The sequence below is a fragment of the Melozone crissalis genome, unplaced genomic scaffold (genome assembly GCF_028551555.1).
Source record: "Melozone crissalis strain CALT ecotype California unplaced genomic scaffold, PUWL_Pcris_2 ptg000016l_1, whole genome shotgun sequence".
Taxonomy (NCBI): Eukaryota; Metazoa; Chordata; class Aves; order Passeriformes; family Passerellidae; genus Melozone; species Melozone crissalis.
This window is the reverse complement of record NW_026535794.1, coordinates 39,603,557-39,622,741: the sequence shown is the minus strand read 5'-3', so window position 1 is coordinate 39,622,741 and position 19,185 is coordinate 39,603,557. Positions and strand designations below refer to the sequence as shown.

Below are 19,185 nucleotides of genomic sequence, written 5' to 3'. Positions count from 1 at the left end.
GAAAAGGGCCCAAAGGACATGGATGAGCAGATGAGGAACATGTTGTTCCTCTCTGAGCTACCACAATGGGGATACTCATCTGCATCTACAAAAAAATTCATCCACAAAGACAGAGCAAGCCATGTTTGATAAATCCTAATAGTTTCTAAGGTGAAAATGGTCTTATGGGCTTCACAGAACAAAAAACCCCAAAATTCTGATGACAGAGCTTGAAGAAAGCTGTTCATGGTGCTAGTAATGCCAATTAGCCATTAGCCCCTGGGAAGGCTGGAAAAAACTACCATTTTTTATTGTGCCCCTTGCCAAAACATATTCTGACTCCACAAACCTTGGTTTAATGTAAAAAAATATTCTATAAACCATCATTCTATAAAACCATCCCCCATTTTCTGGGGAGTTTGAAACACTTCTGCTGGCCAGCTGGCAGAGAGGCAGCTACCAATAAAACAGAGGAGATGTATTCCATCAAGTGCAAATCTGCAACAACCAGATTCTTCCAGCGAGGGTACCACGGCATCCCTAGGACTACGCACGTATTTTTCCACAATTTCGATTTTCACTGAACTCCTGACCTTTTTAGCAAACATGTCAAAGTCTCCAGACAGAACAGTCATCACCTTGAAACAATATGTGAGGGGAAAGAACGGCTGAGATTTTCTGCTTCTCCACTTCAGTGATTTAAACAGAGAGGAAGGCGCTGGTATGCGCTTCCATCTGCTTTTTTCAAATTAAGAAAAAAAAGGAGATGGAATGTATATAATTAAAAAGTTACAGTTAACTTCCTCTCAGTCGTGTCTGTAGGATGATTTTTGGCCTGCTATGAAACTCCAGATGGGAAGAGTAATGAATATAATTTAATACAAATAACAGGAGATCAAAGAAGTGCTTTTCTGAGTTATTTCACACAGTTTAATGGAGAACCCGGGAATGAATTATTGCATTTTGCTGTTGTTTCATATTTTTGTTTATGCAAATCAATTCCCTTTAACCAAATTTGTGAAGGATCAGACCTATAACCCAATAAAACAATAAAATGTCACTAGGATGGTTGTACAACTGGCTAGCACTAATCCAAAAGGCTGTATGTTGCTAACTGCTCATCGTTTTTTTCCTCTCTTCCCCTCCAGTGCCTCAGGATTTATACCACCAATTAAGACAATAATGAGTGCCCCAGGTTGACCTCCCAGGAGCAAGAATTAATTAAGCGCAGTATTTCTTCGTAAAGAATGACACTTTTCCAAACCATTTATGTAGCTGCCCTCCTGCATGGAAGCACGGTATCACAGAAGACTTTTCAAATTCCTATCCCTCAATTGTATGACTGGATTTTGGCTTACAATCATAATTTGTGTCTTTGTTTTTTATCCACTGGGTTTTTGGATGGCTGGAGCGGGGGACTCTGTCCTCCATGGACAATGTCACAATTTTACTAGGAGACACATAGGTTGGTCGTTTTTGTTTTTTTTTGCACAGAGCTACAATGCAAAGACATTAAACAACAGCTACTCTGACAAAGTAGTGGACCTCCTAGTAAAAACAAACAAAAATCTCCACCAGGCTATGCCCCTGCAGTGACATGCAGATTCCTGCAACAGGCAGGACAAGGAAAAGACTCATGTTAGCGATGCAATTACCATGCTGCAATTACTTGTAGCAGTCTCTCAAATTAACCTCTCCATTTAGCTGCTTGGCAGAGATGGAAACCTGAAGAGGAAAGGGCAAGCTCAAACACAACCCTACACGGGAGAAAGAAGGTGTGTGTGTGTGTGCTCCAAGGAAATTCCCTGCACAGGCAGGCTTTGTGTCCTCCTCCTTTTCCCCTCCCAGCCTTCCCCACAAAGGCTTGCAGAGTTCCCGCACATATTTGGCAGCAGAGTTATTTATCAAAAGAGGCACAGGGACTTTATTTAATTGTCAGCCGATACAAAAATCCCTGCACTTCTGCACCATCTGAAATTTATAGCAGCACTGCTTTCTTTCCTGCTATCAGCAACCGAATGTTTAGAGCTCAGCTGAAATAATAATGCAAACTATGCCACAAATATTTATATATGCCTGCAAGCTGGCTGAGGCGCAATTCCCCTCACGCTAGCAGAGATCTGCACAGTTTGTGTGCACAGCCAGCTGTTCCCTGCTCGCGCCCCAGCTGACCTGGAGCCAGTGCAGCAGCCCAGCCTGAGCCTGGCTGGCTGGGTGGGTGCCTGTGGGTGCTGGCAAAGAGCTGGCCCCTGCTTACCTCCAACACCCAGCATGTTTCTATTCTCTTTGTCTGACCTGGGAGGAGTTTTAAAACATGCCCGAGGCGCAGCAAAGAAGTTTCTGAGGAGGGATGAAGTGACATATGAAAACAATGCAGAAAGCAACTAAAAAATACTCAGATGAAATAACTTGGACATAAACATGCCAAAATAAACCAGATGTCTTGAGCATTATGCTTCCTGGTACAGTTTTTAGGCATCTATCTGAATGACTCATCAACACACGTTCACTATCTCCCCATAATTTTTTTTTTGCTCTTAGTTTTGACAGTTGACATCTAAACAAATATGTTGCACCAGATCTCTTGAAATCTGGCAAGTAATATCTTGTACTTACTCCTTTATGCTGCACTCTCATTCCCCTGTGTTCAGCAACAAAGAAACTCTGCTAATATCCAACTATCCACTAAAATCCTCTAAAGCCTAGAGTTTAGTGAAACTTGGATGCCTGGAGACTAGAAAACAGAGTTCAAGTAAACACCCAGAAATATGCAAGTCTGGCTCTCTAGTACTGGCAGTAGTCAAGGAAAATTACCTTTCCACACTGCAGCTGAAACTCATTACCAAAGGCGACAGCAGAGGGATGATTTGGAGCTGGACCAGCTTGGAAAACCCACCATTTCTAAGAGTGAGATAGTGGCCATATCCCCCTGCCCAGTTTCCATACACAGTCAGAGCACCCACGGTAAAAATGGTCTGGACAACATGGGAAAGCAGGCTGAGAAAGGTGGATGAGATGCAGTCTGTGCCAGTGCAAGGGATTAGCAACTGCAGAGACAGAGGAATCAACTGACTAGTTCCTCCAAGCAATAAAGACTTTTAGGGTAACACCAAGCAGAGAGATGCATCTTGTTGCAAACCCCAACACAAATCACAGTGAGATGCTGCAAAAGCATCGCAGGACTAAGGCAGTGGATCTATTCAGCCAAGCTGTAGGGAATCAAGGGAGAGTCTCAGACTGGGCAACTTTGATGATGAGAAAACATGACCTTTCAGAGATGAGTGAATGAACTGAAGCTGATTAATCTAACACAGGAAAATCTTAGCAAGATGTTTTCCTGTTTTCTCCCTCCCCTGCCAGACTTCAATCAATGGCCAGATTCAAGCACAGAGCTCACAGAATCACAAGACGATCATTCTTTCAGTTTACGAAAATCACATGGATTTAGGGTGAGATGAAAGATTGTTTTAGTTAGTTCATCCATTTGGTTCCTGGATGCTGTGCTTACATCTGTTCACCTAACACTCCCTTTTCTTTCCTTTAAATAAAAAATATGTAGTTTTCACTTTTGTTTCTGTACATGTAACAACCACTGTGCATTAGTGTCGACAAATGGGGACTGGGCAAGATCATTTGCAGCAGCATCTCTGAAATGCCTTGATCCTCTGATCAAAAAAAAAAAAAAAAAAAGAAGAAAAAAAAGTAAAAAAAAAAATGGTTGTGCTCATTCATTAAAAAAAATGATGGGTTGCAGAGCTCTCTCTCTTATACGCTCTGCTTAAATATTGCTAAATCTGGAGCACTGCCACTGTTTTGGACCAGCAGAAAGCATGTAAGGATCACGGCAAACACTGAAATGAGGACCTAATAATTTGCATATATATTTATCACAGGTGTGCAGGGTTCCAAGCAAGGCAAGCACTCCAGAGACAGGGAAGACCTCTCTCCTGTTTGGAAGATTCATCTGGAGAGCAGCCAGCGAGGACTTGCAGGAGGAGTGAACAGTAGCCCATTGGAGTGGTTACACCACAGCTATAAATCTCTGCTTTCCCTGTTAAGCGCCTGGGAGGAGGGAGAGGGAACTGGCCACAGCTGACAGTAATGGGTCCCATTAAATTGTCGCTTTTAAAGAGACTCTAAAATGAGAACAAACTTGCTTCATAAGCATTTGATCAGTTTGCCTGACACCAGGCAATGGCAGACCCTGCTCACGTGCACTGGCTGGGGGCTGCTGGCTCTCCCCTCCTGCAGCTGAATAGCTGGAGTGAAATCACTGACTGCATTTACAGCCAACCAAATCTACATTTTTGGCACTACTTGTAACTGTGTCTCACCTTATAATTTATGCACCCATTATTCTAGACAGGGGATCCAGAAACAATATACTTTTCCCCTCTAAAATACTGTACTATGATCCGCTTTTTATTGCATAGTAACTTTTCCCACTGAAATTTATTAAATGAGAAATTTTAAGCATGGCCACATGAAATCATAAGGGAATTTATATACAAAAATGTTTTTCTCCTTCTCAGCTGTCTCCTGAGTTGAGTTGTGGAAATTGTGGGGGCTCCTGCTTATTATCAAAAGGAAGAACAATTTATGTGTAGAGGCTCTGAATATTTGGCAAACCAGCTGCAGCAGCACACCACTTTAACAGTTTCTATGCCAACATACCAAAAATAACAATTACAGAATTGGGTGCATGACCTCTTTAACATTACAAGTTTTCATAACGGGGGTACTGAGATGCACAGGTGTCCTAGAGGTGTCCCCTGTATATGGAAAATTCCTCTGAAATAACCAGAATGAATTTGCATATATATTTATCACAAGTGCACAGGGCTCCAAGCCTGTGGACCGTTAATAAGAATAATTAGGAAAAAGGATACAACATGTATATAATTTACATGATTCTCAGGAGAAAAGGTACCCATATCTCAAGACTACAGTACAATCTAGATACAAAGAAAGAAAGATAGGCTGTAACCGCAGTTTTGTCATTTTCTGCTCTTTTGAATGGGTACTCAAAAGTGAAAGATTTTTTTTTTTTAGTAAGACATTTCTTTTGTTTTACAGGGTGAAGAAAAAGAAGAATGTATATAATAAACAAATTGGATAAAGAATCTCTAAAGCTGACTTCATTGGAAATACTGAATCTTGGAAAATTACATCCAGTTGTCTTTTCTGCTACAGCACAGACAAAGACCAGCTCCACAAATCTGAAGACCAGCTCTGGGATACATGGTGCAAATTCAATTGCACTCCATTTCCAGAAGAATCTAAAGCAAACACCCCTCTAGGAAATTTTCTCAAAGGAACACTTCATTTGGGATTAGAAAGAACCTCTGTTTCCATTATCAGGTCAGTCTGCAAGTGCAGATGGTGATGGAAGGCGACTTTCCAAGGCCAAAGTATTTCTGAGAATTGGGAAGCTGACCATTTACAAACTGGGTGATGGTTCACAATAACCAGGAAATATAGATAGGTGTATAATTCAAAGTAAATTCCAAAATTGTAGCAAACAAAGAGCACCTGAATATTTACTAATAAATAAGTGTGAACAGAATTAGATAATGATTTGTTCCATTTTCTCCCATTATGAAACCCCTTAATTTTGGATTTACTTCTCTAAGACGTGCCAATCAGAAAGTCTTTAAGTACTTGCTAAGAAAAAAATCAAACTACAATTTCAAAAGATGCCTAGAGCAAGACCAGCAGTGACCTCAACCATCTCACCAGCACCAAAATCACACTCAGCCACAACTACACTTGGCAAACTATTCTATTCTTTTTTCCAACAGGAAAAACAGTGCACTTTCTTATGGGGTGCAGCAAGCTATCCTAAATCTACATTCAACAAATCAATTGTATATCATTCTCTATCAACTTCTCATTAATCAGATTTTTTTTAAAGTTCTAGAGTTAGAAAATGAAAGCTACATTTGTACATTGTAATTGCATAAATATGGCATAGTATAAAAAAATAGGCGAGTACTGTTATCAGAAAATCTCACAGTATTTCATTTCTGAGATGTTTACTCTGATATCCCTATTTTCTTCTTTGCTGGTTTACATCTGCAAACAATACTTTTAAATATCATATTACAAAATATGGTGTTAAATATGGTGGAAAGCTGCATTTTTTCCTGCACTTGTACAATTTGTGGAGTGTGCACAGAACAGCCTGTACTCTACAACTATAATTAAAGGCCACATGTGGTCCTTAAACTAACAGGGAGGTATGAAATTGATTGACAAGATGAGAACAAAATAAAAGGTTTTTCCTTCTTTCTAGTGAAGAAAATTGAAAAAGTAAAACCCATTAGAACCTAGTGACAGGAAAATAAAAACACACTCCACGTTCCCTGCATGCAAACCAGGGGACTTCTCAGCGGGCAAGTGTGCTAGCCTGAATTGCAGCCCACCTGCTTCTGGCATCTCTGGTTGTACCTCACACTGTGATTTGCACAGACAGCACTTTTACACGTGGATATAATGTACTTAATTCTTCTGAAGGTGTTGTAAACCACACACACTTCACTGATCCAGTGTGAGCCAGAGCTCCCTCAGCCATTTGCTAATAAGCCATATCAGCTATGGGCAGGTGAAAGCTGGATGGAAATGTGACAACTACATCTATAAGGACTCTTTACCATCCACTGTGGTGAGAGAAATTATGATTCAATTCCAGCAACAACATGTCCATACACATATAGATTTGAGTTTCTTCTTTTTACAGTGTGTATTCCCAGATAGGGAAAGGCATAGACACTGCCAAAAGAGTAAGACTCAACAATTTTAGTTTATTAATAACAACAACCACAAAAAAATTTAATTGTTATGGACTAGTTAGTGGCCAAAGACTCTGAAAAGATATTTGGTCTTTGCATGCCTGCAAGGTCAGCAGGCATGAAGGCTACATTTATGTAAGGAAATGCTCTTGCAAACAGTCATGGGCACTATGGCTTGCTGGCATTCAATGGGAAAGTCCACATCTGCCTTAGATATCTCCTCCTGGCCTCTGAAATGGGACAGTTGTACCCAAACTGTCCATAGGAGATGACTGCCTGCAGGAGGAACACCACTTGCTACCAGAAACCTTCCAGGTACACATCATGGCAAAGCTGTGCCCCAAAACGTGGCTGGTCACCAGCACACCAGAGATCAAGAGTCAGACATTGCTGTTCTTTTTTGAGAGAGCCTTCACTGATGGTATCAGGAATTTTATAAGAGAATGGAGTGCAAGATTTAAGCCAAACAATTACACATTGTTATGTGACAGTTCATGGAAAATAAGAGAGTACTTTCCAGTTCCTGTTTCCACAGGACATCAGCCCTTATGCTCACAAATGAGTGGAGCAGCAGGGTTAGCACAGTTAGAAAGTCAGTTTGGGCTAATCTCTGTGCTTTTATAGCATCAGCATGGTTGCCAGAAAAAAATTACAGTAATTAGCAAAAAACTACTATTCTCACAAATTAAGATGAACCCCTGGTTTATGACAAGGGGCAGAGTAAGAGGAAGATTAGCTGTGGATGTAGGTGCAGTACCCTCATGGAGACACTGCTGTTCTTCGTCCATCCCTGCTCCAGAACCCAGCACAGGGGAGCAGCTGAGCTATAACCCAAAACCTGGGTCCAAAGAACTGGAAAGCATATTTGGCACACAACACAATCTACATTTTTGCTACCTGTTATGGTGAGCAAGTAATTTTATTTCTTCATTTATGGCATTCACACAACCCAGACAAAGATTTTAATAAACCTGGCAAAAAATTTTTTTTGGTCCTGATCCCATGTATTTCATCATGTTTGTTTGTCTCAGAGTGCTCCCAACTAATACATGCTTCCCATCTTTTAAAATGAATTCAAGATCTGTCAAAAGTTTTATCTTTCAAACAAACAAACAAAAGCAAAGCAAAAAAGAATTAAGAATTTACTGAAAGAGATACCCCCTTTTTCACGGAGCACCTGAACTTCCTGGGTTTGTTATTTGAAAAGATAAAATTTCAAGGATGGCATTAAAACAATCAGGTCTTCTCTGATAGCACAAAATGAATAAAATTTCCAGGGTTTCAGTACTACATTTAAAGCAGTTGCAACTCATTTAGTGCCTTTCTGCATATGGCACTGCTTTCTACAAATGAATGGCTTGGAATGTTGCTATGCTACAAAGTGCTTACAGTTTAAGATCAGATTATATTAATAGTATGCAGAAATGTATTTCGAAATACATTTTTCACCTTCTAAAAAGTATTGTTGATTTAACTGAAACTAGGAGCAATTTTGTGTGATTTGAGGAATTTTTCATAGCTGTGCATGGATGACAGCACGCATCTCTACCGCTGGCACTGTCACTAACACAGCCTAAATGGAGACGAATGCAGCTTGATCATTCAAGCTGATCTGTATTTTTCTTTGAACAATCAGAAGCTTTTCCCACTGCATTGCTGCAAACAATGTGACTTCTTTCCCTAATACAAATCATACTGCACATATATTTTCAAGTTTACATTTCTTTCTTTTTTTTTTTTTTGTTGTAGGTGATTAAAACATGCCGAGAAAACAAAACCAAATAAATACGTGGAATGTTAGTTAGCTAGCTTTATGAAGTGTGCTTTTATTTTTTACTGTTAAATAGCTGAGAAAATTCTATGTCTGGATGCTTAATTCCCCGTTAAGAGGCATAAATATAGGCTTAAACATAATTACATTATAGCTAGAAGCTAACATGTGCAAGAGTGGTGTTATCAAAAAGAACTGCTGCTTAAGATCCCTCCACAATCCCAGAACTGCCTAAGAAAATGCAAATCTGTTCTCACATGATGTAAGAGACATTATTAAAAGGAAAAGGCATCTGTCCCAAAGGACACTGTTCTATAAAGGGAACTTTTTTATAACAATCCATAAAATATTTTAGGTTCTCTCAGCAACATTTCTGGCAGACCAAAGCATAATATCATAGAATCATGATATCATTTAGGGTGGAAATAACATTCTTGCCATCAAATTTCAAACAAACAAATAAAATGAAAGCCAGTTCCTCCCTCTCTCTCACTCTGTGTAGCATTTTGTAAACCAGTTGTTGTACCAATGCTGATCAAGGATTCACGGCCTGCAACAGGAAAACCCCAAGCTCCTCAGTGTCCAGAGGGACATAATCATAGGGAACATCATATCAGAGAACATTAACACATTGGGCACCTAACCCAAAGACTCATGGGGACAGGCTGTTCTAAGGGGTGATCCAGAGTAGATCTGGTTTAGATGCTTTGCAGCAGCAATCAGAAGAGCTTCTCTCTCTCTCTTAATAGACTGCAGAAAGCCCAGCCTTCAAAGTTAGGCAAGTAATTTTGGGCCTCAAGTTGAGTGGTGGGACTGCCTCGCACTGCATCTGTAAGTAATTAAGTTAAAACTGTAACAAAATGACAGCTTTTCTCCTAAGCTTAACCTCTGAAGTTTAACAACAAATTTGAATGAAGCAAAAATATTTTAATTTTCTCTAATTTTTTTCCCTTGTGTGTATTTTGCCTTTTCTGGGGAGTCAGTCCTACAAAATTACAGACCTGAATGTCAAGGTTTATACCAAAGCCTATTTTTCCATACTGCTTCAAGTCTTTTCCATAATAAAAATATATATTTGAGTCAGGAATATGTCAAACAAACAGACATATTTTCAGAGCTGAAGACCCTTGAAAATGTATTAAATGTGGCTACCCTTTTAATTTAATGATCCCACATTAGATGTGATTCTATATGAAAACTCTGATGGAAGGAAAGCTATCCTTATTTTATGACAAAGGCCAACTTGGGATCACTCAGTATTGAAGCAGATTTATCTACATTTTTGTCTGTTAGCATCAATAACAGGCAGAGAGGCATCTTCATCATTCAGACAAAACTGCTGGACCGTAAACCTACCCTCTTATATGCTGCGCTGTCTTCTCCCATGAAAGTGCTCTAGGCATCTCTGCTGCCCACCGAATTCAAGCCAGTAATCCGGGCAGGACTGTCAGCAGAGGAATGCTGTCTTTTAAATGCCCAGAACAAGAGACAAGGCTTTCAGAGACAGCTGAAGCTGCCAGAACACCAGCTTCTCCTCCTCACCCACACAATGATGGCATTGTGTGGGGAATCCAGCCCACTACTCGCAGTCCCCCCTTCCTGCTAACCCAGCTACAACAAGGACTGAAGGCAGGACCAAAGAGCTGAGCGTTTGGTGACAGTCAGCCCTATAACCACTTGAACCAGCTGGATAAATCCAAATTGCTCATTTTCAATGGAATTTGTTTCCGTGCTGTCTAGCAACACCCAGAGAATGGGGGGGAAGAGAAAAATCTTAGAAGTCTGTAACTGAGGTCATGAAGCAACATAAGTAGATTGCAAAACCCACCTCTGAGATGCCATGCAGTTTACAAAATGGAAAAGTTGTAAATAAGCTGAATATCATCAATGTACTGTTTTTACACACAAAAAGATAGAATGTCTATGGAATTTTTCTTACCAAATACAAGTACACTGTGAAAATCAGTTTGATTTTGAAACTCAAACACATACAGAAAGCCAATCACCAGGTATGATGCACACACACTTCTGTGTTTTGTGTAAAACCCAGAAATAAACACAAAAGCATGTTTTTGGGTTTTTTTTAACCACTTTGAAATTCTCACTGTGGTTGACAAGTGCCTTTTATGAAATACTCCATCCTCTAAAAACCTTAAATGATTTGTATATCAACACAAGCCACAGAACAGTCTTCCTACTACAGCACAGTACTGAAGACTCCAGCACTGAATAAGACAGCAAGGTCACTAAAGTATTTGGCAAAGGAGGTGAGGAGGTTGTTCTGAGGTACCTGGAAAAATAAGAACCAAGGATGACAGTGAGTAGGAAAAGAGGAAGGAAGGACAGGAGAAGGCACCAATCCCATGTGAGATGACCACAGCAATGGTTTGACAGCTAAGACAGCTGAAGCCAGATTCTCAGATTCTGGAGGAAAAATGATCGGGCAAAATAGAATACTGCAGATCAGAAATGATGACATCATGGCAGGATGTCTGAAAGAACTGACATTATAGTTGGTGACGACACAAAGAGAGAGTGGAAAGTTCTGTCTTTATGAACTCTGTGTCCAAGGTAGCAGAGAGGTGAGCAAGATGACACGCCAGGGAAAGATGGGAGGGGAGAAGTCAAAAGAGGAGTACTTTGTAAATTATCCAAGGGTTGGTGGCAGCTGAGGGAAGATAAAATTTACAGCACAGTGTTTCCCAAATTGAACATCACAAGGTGATAGTCACCATCCACAGCTCTCCAAGGGCTCCTGGTTGGAAGGCTCTCAATTAAAAATACACCTGTTATAAGCAGAATATTGCCATGACATCCCCCATTGGTCTACCACAAAAAGAGGTCAGTAAACGATGCTTTTCTAAATAGAAAACCAAAGAACTGAACCCTGGGGAATGGCATCAGAAAGTGGATAAAGAGCCCTTTAAGGAGATATTTAAAAGTCAGCAAGGAAAGAGCCCTGAAAGACAGGAAAAAGAAAGCCTGATGAATCAAAGGCAGCCATCAACCCAAAACCTGGAGGACAGAAACCTGTTCCTTGCATTAGATGATGACTAATAATGATCATTGTGGCAGCAGCTTCACTGGAGCTCAAAGGAGAAAGGCAAAAGAGAAGGAATCAGAGAGAAAACTAGAAGAAAACCAATGGAAAGCCAGCACAGAGAAACAAAAGATCAGGGTCCTAATTAGGTAAATATGATGTGAGCAGAGTTTTCCATTTGTGCTTCCCTTGGGAAACGAGACTGCCAGGAGTTCAAAGTGAAAGGTAAATGAGTCAGAAAGGAAAAAAGAAAAATACTTGAGAAAAGGACCTAAGAACAGAGGAAGGTGCAAATGCAGAAGAAAAGATAAATGAGTTTAAGATTTAACATCACAGAATGGAGATTGCAAATTTGATGAAGAAAGAAGAAGGGAAAATAGAAGTGAAAAAGGAGAAAATTGCAACACAGTTGGACGAAAAGAGAAAGAAAGGGATTGGTTGGTATTTTAGTCTAGCTTCTTATGGAATGAGATTGCCTCTCCCCATCCCAACAGCTTCTGAATATGCTGGTCAGCTTCAGCGACAAATCTTGAAGAAAGCAGCTCTTTGAAATTGCATGGAAATGTGTCTTCAAGGTAAAGGGGTAATTAATTTGAGTTTCCTAGCTACACAAAAGGCTGTAACACAAATTCTTCCTTATTATTATTGCTCCCTTGATTTACCAGAGAATCAGCATGAAGCTGCAGCTCCATACCAAGCAGAAGCCTCCAGTGAAACACAGGCTCTCTAATAAACTTAGGTTAATCAACTGAAAGGCAGAGATCCACAGGAGAGAAGGCTTCCTCAAGCAGCAGTGCTCAGTTCTCAGTGCTTACTGAAACTTGCAAAAGAAACTGGCTAATTTTTGTATGAAGAAGGCTATGAAGAAAAGAGGTACATGAAGAACTGATATTGAGAACAGAGGGGGAAAGCAGACTTGAGAACAGGCAGATGCCTGTATGGACACAAATCAGAAGTTCAAGGTGGTTGTTTTCTTGAGGTGCAGCACCAACAGCTGATAACAGTATGAAAGAAAGTGTAAAGATGAAGGAAAAAATAATAAACCAAACAGTCAAAAAGGGCTCAAGAGAAAAGGATAACATTTTCTAGAGAAAGAGTGGAAACTGGCAACCCAGGTTTCTGAGGTGGCCTCTGGTGTTGCTGTCTGCTGTCTGCTGACATCCAGTTCAGACAACTTTCAACAGCAAATGCAGCACCTGACTGTCCACCAAAGGGACCCATGGTTGATTCAGCAGCCATATCACGTTCTTGCCATTTTCTAGCATTACCTAAGGAATTTGGTGCAATCCATGGAAGAGATTCCACACAACCTTAGTCCAACCCGTTGCAGAGCTAACATCAACAAACTCAAATATTACCAGTCTCAAGCAGCCAAGTTACTACTTTGGAATCTTGTTATTTCTCATAGACTGACAGGCTTTGTGTAACTAATCTCTTTTTCTTCTTCTTTTAACATCAGTTATCGTGAAGTGCTGAATTATCCCATCCTGCAAATCAGCAAATAAGTGAAGATAATATTTCTGTTCTTGCTGAGTAATGGCTAACACATTACAAGATGGATTTCCTCATGTATTTTGACAAGTGAGATCTTGCTTTAATTATTGATGAAAATGCTTTGCAGTAGGCCAGTGAAAGTCCTACAGTGTATTTTTGCATGTTTTTCAAAAAGAATAAACTCTTAGGGACATGTGGCCTTTCTGCCACAGTGTGCAATTATGTCTGTGCTTAGAGGTAACGTGGGTGAGCAAGTTACACTACCAGCATTTGCAAGTTAGCATCTGAGTATGATGAGATTTCCTACTTAAGGAAATCAGCTGCAGCATATTCTTTCATAGTTATTCTTAACAAACACTTAAATTTTGATAGTTTTGTGGTATCTAAAAGAAAAAAATACAGACAGGGCATCCAAGAGAAACCTCACTACCAGAAAGAAGATCTAAAACGGAGGTGAGATTAAGAAGTTACTTTCACTAACTCAGTCTCTATAGTTATAAAATAGGGGGGAAACCAGATTTCAATCCTTTAGTATTTTGTCTAATGACAAACCCAGGACTATGATATTTTATGTAAGTAAAAAATTTCCACTAGAATGGGAGAAGTTGAAGGTTCAAAGGATAAAGTAAAAATGGCTAACTGAACACTATCTGCAAAATATATCATTTCACAAAAATAAACCAGCAAAATGCTTTTTGTTAATTTATTCTAAGAACTTTATTTATATGGCTATAGCACCTGTCACATTTTCAGCATGCATTAGTACTGTACTAAACACTACACATCTATTTTAAGCTAAAGGATAAAAATCATAGGTCCTTTCTTTAACTGTTAAGAAAGATCATTGCACTAGGGTATGCTAACAAATTTATCTGTGAAAGCATCTGCCCTATGATATCATTCTTTCCCATTTTTCACTCTACCTTCTTCCTTGCATGCATGGAAGTGCACACTGTGTGCACACCTGCAATATCTGCCACAACAACAAGGTGTAGCTAACATTTCTTCTCTGCTGGGTGTTTTCTCTTCAGGTATATTCTACTTTTGAGTGGTGTGCTTTATTACTGCATCCTATGGACAGCCATCAATTCATGCTCTGACAACCACAACAGTGGAAGGCAGGTGGCAGATGTACCAGCAGTGAAGTCTGACAGATTAAATTTTACAAATACAAACTTGCTAATCCTCAAATTCCCAAACTGATGTGGGATTAGTTACATAGCTAGAGACTACACCAAAAATTTCCAGATGATCAGACCCTGTTCCCAAATTCCACCCCCTGAGTACAGAGAGGTAGAAGTACACAGAAAAGGCCAAAAGCAGCCAAGGGCCATGTGAGATCTCAGGGAATATCTGACCTACAGATGTACAATGAAGAGTCTCAAAATGTTTTCCATTTATCCTTTGATCATATCTACATCTATGACCACATTCTCATGCGAGTCAATAGTTAAGGAAGTCCCTTAAAGACATATTTGGCAGAAGTTACGAAGGGAATTAATTCCAAGAATGATGGTAATTTACTTGTCTTTAGTCATGAATCAGAATTAATTCATGCAAGAAAGTTACATCTGTCTTTGAAGACAATCAAGTCACACCAAACTGGGTTGCTTTAGCCTTCTCCTAAGAGGAAATGCAGCCCTATAAAAGGAAAGGGAGATGATGGCACTCACCTTACATCCCTCACAAGCACTGACACCATAGTGATATCCAGATGACTTGTCTTGACAAACAAAACAGGGCTTGTAAACACGAGGGGGTGGAAGCGGTGAAGGAGGGCTCGGAACAAGTTCCTCAGAACTGGTGCTCTGAGTTTCAACTGCTACAAAAGAAAAAAAAATAAAATTGAATGATTCATAATAATTTTGAAAAAATTAATATATATAACCATATTGCAAGTATCAAACTGGCCCATACCTTTCTTTCCACAATTAACATTAATTCGTCTTTCCTAGTAAAATTTAAAGGGAGCTAAGCAAGGCAAATAATGGCAGGACTACATCCTACAGCCTCAAAACTGTATTTTAAAGTACCAAATAATTTAGATGAAAGGCATGAATCTTACCAGGCTCCCAAAAAGGACAATTTTGAGCTCATGTTCTGGTTTTAGCCTATTGAATTGTATAGTGTCCATATGTGCAGGTTGGATATCAGCCTTTAAAGGGAAACTGTGATTGGTACCTAATCTTGGGAGAGTTTTTTAATATCTTGCCTTTTTCTAGGTCAGTATGCAATTCTGACCTAGCAGGATAGCAGCACATATCAGGATATATGTAAATACTGTGAAGAGAGAGAGAGACCTGTAGGGAAATTACCTAAACAAGTTGTCCTTTTTTTTTAATCTGTAAAACTAACACAACAAACTTTTTTTTTAATCTGTAAAAAACCCACAACTCTGCAACATTTCCTTACCTACCTTAGGACCTGCATATCAGGAAACCTCACTGAGAAAAAGCTACTTATATATATGACACCTACATCCCTTTATTGCCTTAATATTTCTAGATGGTCATTTGTTTTGAGCCTGTTGAAAAGCCAGTAACCCTTTTCAGGGCAAGGACGTGAAAGCTCTACGATGCAAGATAAGACATGTGAACTACATCTTTCCAAAACATCTGCATTAGTTTTCTGTGAGATGCTGTCATCATTCCTCACGTTTATTGTGGGTGTGCAATACATTTTCATGTTTCACCTAGCCGTCTGCTGCTTCTCAGATAAATCCCTCCAACTTTTCAACAGATATACAGGAATGACAGGATCTGTGAACTCAGATCTACCCAGAAATATTAGGCACTATCAGCAGAGCTAAATCTCCAGAGTACTAACAGCAGGCCCTAAAGAATATTACTCAATGGAAAAATCTTAGACAAGATTTACTGTACATTATATTTTTCAGATTACAACGATGATACATTTGTATTAAACTCATGATTCATTGTCAACCCGTGTGTTGCCGAATTCACAGAGGGCATCACATCACATGAGGCAACCTCTGATTACTCGTGAGAGAAGAGCCCCTCTCTGCCTTTTTACTTTGGGTTAAGCTAGTATCAACTTCAAGGACAAACACTTCTTGAGAAGAAAATAAATGCTAGAGTTAAGTATTAAAGGCTCTGATCTAAGCAAGGAAGTACCTTTGCAATTTATTTATATATCTAACGATAAGGAGGCTGTGAAAAAACAGAAAACTAAAATAAGTCAAATAACATGGCTCCATAAATTGTGACATTAAGACAATGTCCAGAACTATAGTCATATTTTTCAGTATTAAATAAACTGAACTTGGCAAGCATCTATGTGTTCCTACTGCACCAAGAAAACTTTAATGAAGATTTTTCTTAATGAAAACTTATATGCGAATGATCATTTTTTTTTCAAAAGTAATTTTTGGTATTTAAGAGAGATAGAGAGTGCTCTGTTATTGATCTCTGCACAGCCACCCTGCTTGAATCAATAATCTATTAGTACTTCTAAATTAAAGTTAGATTCATCAAATGCCCTTGAGAAGCCTCAAACATTCCTAGCCTTATTTCATGCTCGTACATGAATTATGGTGGCTTCCAATGAGTCTATGGAATGATAAAATTTTAGCTTTAAAACTCCAATACCAGCAGACAATGTGTTTTGTATTAGCTCATTCAACTCTCCTGGTCCACCTAAAAGGCAGTTTTTAGGCTCCCCATGGGAAAACAAGGTTGTGTCATTCAATAAAACAACTGCTCTCCTGCAATCCTTCTGTGATTTCAGTCTGGGGAAAGCAGCCTTTCAGGAATAATACTAATACACTTCTGTTTATTCATCAATTCATCCTAAACAAGCACCACCATCCAATAGTAGTGTTCCAACCACAAACAGTATTGCACACCAGAGAGGTCTGTCAGGCACTGTAGAAAAAAACAGGAGCTTGTGATATCCAGAAGAGATTATGCAACCAACTCAGTTCATAAATACACAACTCAGTCAGCAAGTGAAGTGTTGAAGGTACTGCTAGAGAATATTTCTCAGGACAATTTGAAAAGGTATATAATAAGGAAGGAGCCAATAGAAATCAGAAGATCCTCCCTAAAACACCCACATATACAAGTGCCACTAAAAATAATACTTGCATTATACTTGCATTAGCTCAACAACTGTCTAGAGAGTTTGTTTTTTTAGTTGGTTTTTTTTTTTTTTTTTTTGGTTGGTAGGTTTGGGGTTTGTTTTGTTTTTGGGGGGTTTTTTGTGGGTTTTCTTTGTATTTTTTTTTATTGGTTTGGTTTTTTTTTTTTTTTGTTAGTTTGTTTTATTTTTTTTTTTGAGAGGGGTGTGTCCTGATGGTGTGTTTTTGTATAATAAAACCCAGTTTGGGCACATTCACTTTTGACCACAGGCAAGGGGTGCAGTTTTCTGGAGAAGCTTGAACCTGAGTTCAAGGCATACTTGACTCTTATTCCAGTTTCTGACTTACTATTCTTCCTTGGATTTAGCTTTTGTAATTCTTTATGTGAAAAAAAGTATGCAGTGGCTGGGCAGAAGTCCTGTGCAGGCATCTGTAGCAACCCATGCTCAGCAGGTATAAAGTGTTATTTTTGCAACATGTTGGCAGCTAATGGATGCATGACAGCAGAAACTGCTTTCTTCTATGCATGTCTACACAAGCAAAAAGGAAAAAAAGAAAGGATGGGGGTTGGATAGTTACTTTTCCACAAGAAGCATTTTTACATTTTACAGCAGTCCTACAACTTCAGGAAGAATTTGGGGGGGGGGGGGGGGGGGGGGGGGAAGAGGATTAAAAAATGCAACTTGTTTCCTTGCCCTGCTTTCTTGTCCTATGGCATGTGACACTTCAGGATCCCTACTCACCTGAGACAACAGAGCCTCGGTGCTGTCACCCAACACCTGAATGCAGCTTAAGCACACAGGGACTCTCAAACAATCGGTCACTTCACAATTCCTAAAATGTCTGAAATTTTTCTAAAGGTTAGATAAAGTAGCAGATAAGATCTTTAAAAGCACAGCGTGCTTTCTGAGAGCTAATTTACTGCCAGCTAAACCGTGTTGACAGATGGAGAAGGTATTTTATTTTGAGACCAACAAGAAGCAGGCAGGCACTGCAAAATGCTTCATGTTCTCCTAGAAGCTCAGATTATTAAGCTTGCATGTTAATGCACACTTTGGACAGTTGAGTTTTAAAAGAATAAGAAGTTGTAAAGCAAATGGCATTTCCTGGATAGCCTCAAGGGAATTTTGAATACTGAGCTCAGGGTCCCTGGTGGGAAGCCGCAATTTCAGCTAATTAGGGTGAATAGCAAAGTGTTGCATTTGGTCAAAACATTCTGTTAACCCTCATTTTTGTTGGCACCAACAAGAGTCTGGATTTTTTGCCTTTTCTTTTCTTTTTTTTTTTTTTTTTTTGTGAATTCACTGCAGGAGTGCAAGGCACTCAGCTCACATACATTAGGCAGAAAGTCAAAGGAAACGCCAAAGTTCAACTAAAGTACAAGTAATTAGAACCAGATTCTCTGCTGCTTGTATGTGTGCATTTCATTGTAGAAGTTATTTATAAGCCTCCAAACATTTGAAAAAATAACTATATACTGTAGATCATTTAATTTTTATGTCTCGTCTGGAAAAAAAAGTCTGCTTTTAATCATCTTCCAGGAAAGAGCCAGGAACTGGGAAAGTGGGTCTCAATTGTTTCAATACAAATTTCTCTCTTTCATGTGCCACATAAAACTATACTATAAAATTAAATCCAAAATATCATTGCCTTTGCCCCCTCCTGCCATTTTTTTTTTTTTTAATAAAAAACTTCTTTGAATTTGTCATGCCTAAATAGTTTGCATTGTTATGAGGGTTTGGGTTTTTTTAAACTCTTGTTTGGAAGACAGACAAGGGGAGAAGAAAAAAAAGAAAAAAAAAAAAAGAGTGAGAGAGAAAGAAAACATTATCGTGGAGACTTGCCAGCCTTGACTTAGTAACCTGGCCATGACCCTCCAGCGAGTGTGTGTTTGACCCGGTCACACATGACTCTAGCTGCGTACTGTTGCTGGGTTATAACTCCCAGATATTTTTACCATATATACAACAGGTGGGGATCACAGACAACAGAAAGAGGAAAACAAAGTCTC

At 39.3% G+C, this 19,185-nt stretch overlaps 1 protein-coding gene across 5 annotated transcripts in view; it reads right to left on the bottom strand.

The window, feature by feature from the left end:
- RARB (retinoic acid receptor beta) overlaps window positions 1-19,185 on the bottom strand; it is a 191,745-nt gene that overhangs the window by 51,895 nt on the left and 120,665 nt on the right. For 3 of the 5 annotated variants that reach the window (XM_054273238.1, XM_054273233.1, XM_054273236.1), the window contains one exon: window positions 14,749-14,897. In XM_054273238.1, coding sequence (XP_054129213.1) covers window positions 14,749-14,897 — 149 coding nt within the window. The remainder of the gene's footprint in view (window positions 1-14,748; window positions 14,898-19,185) is intronic. The other 2 variants (XM_054273234.1, XM_054273237.1) reach the window with 1 other exon arrangement.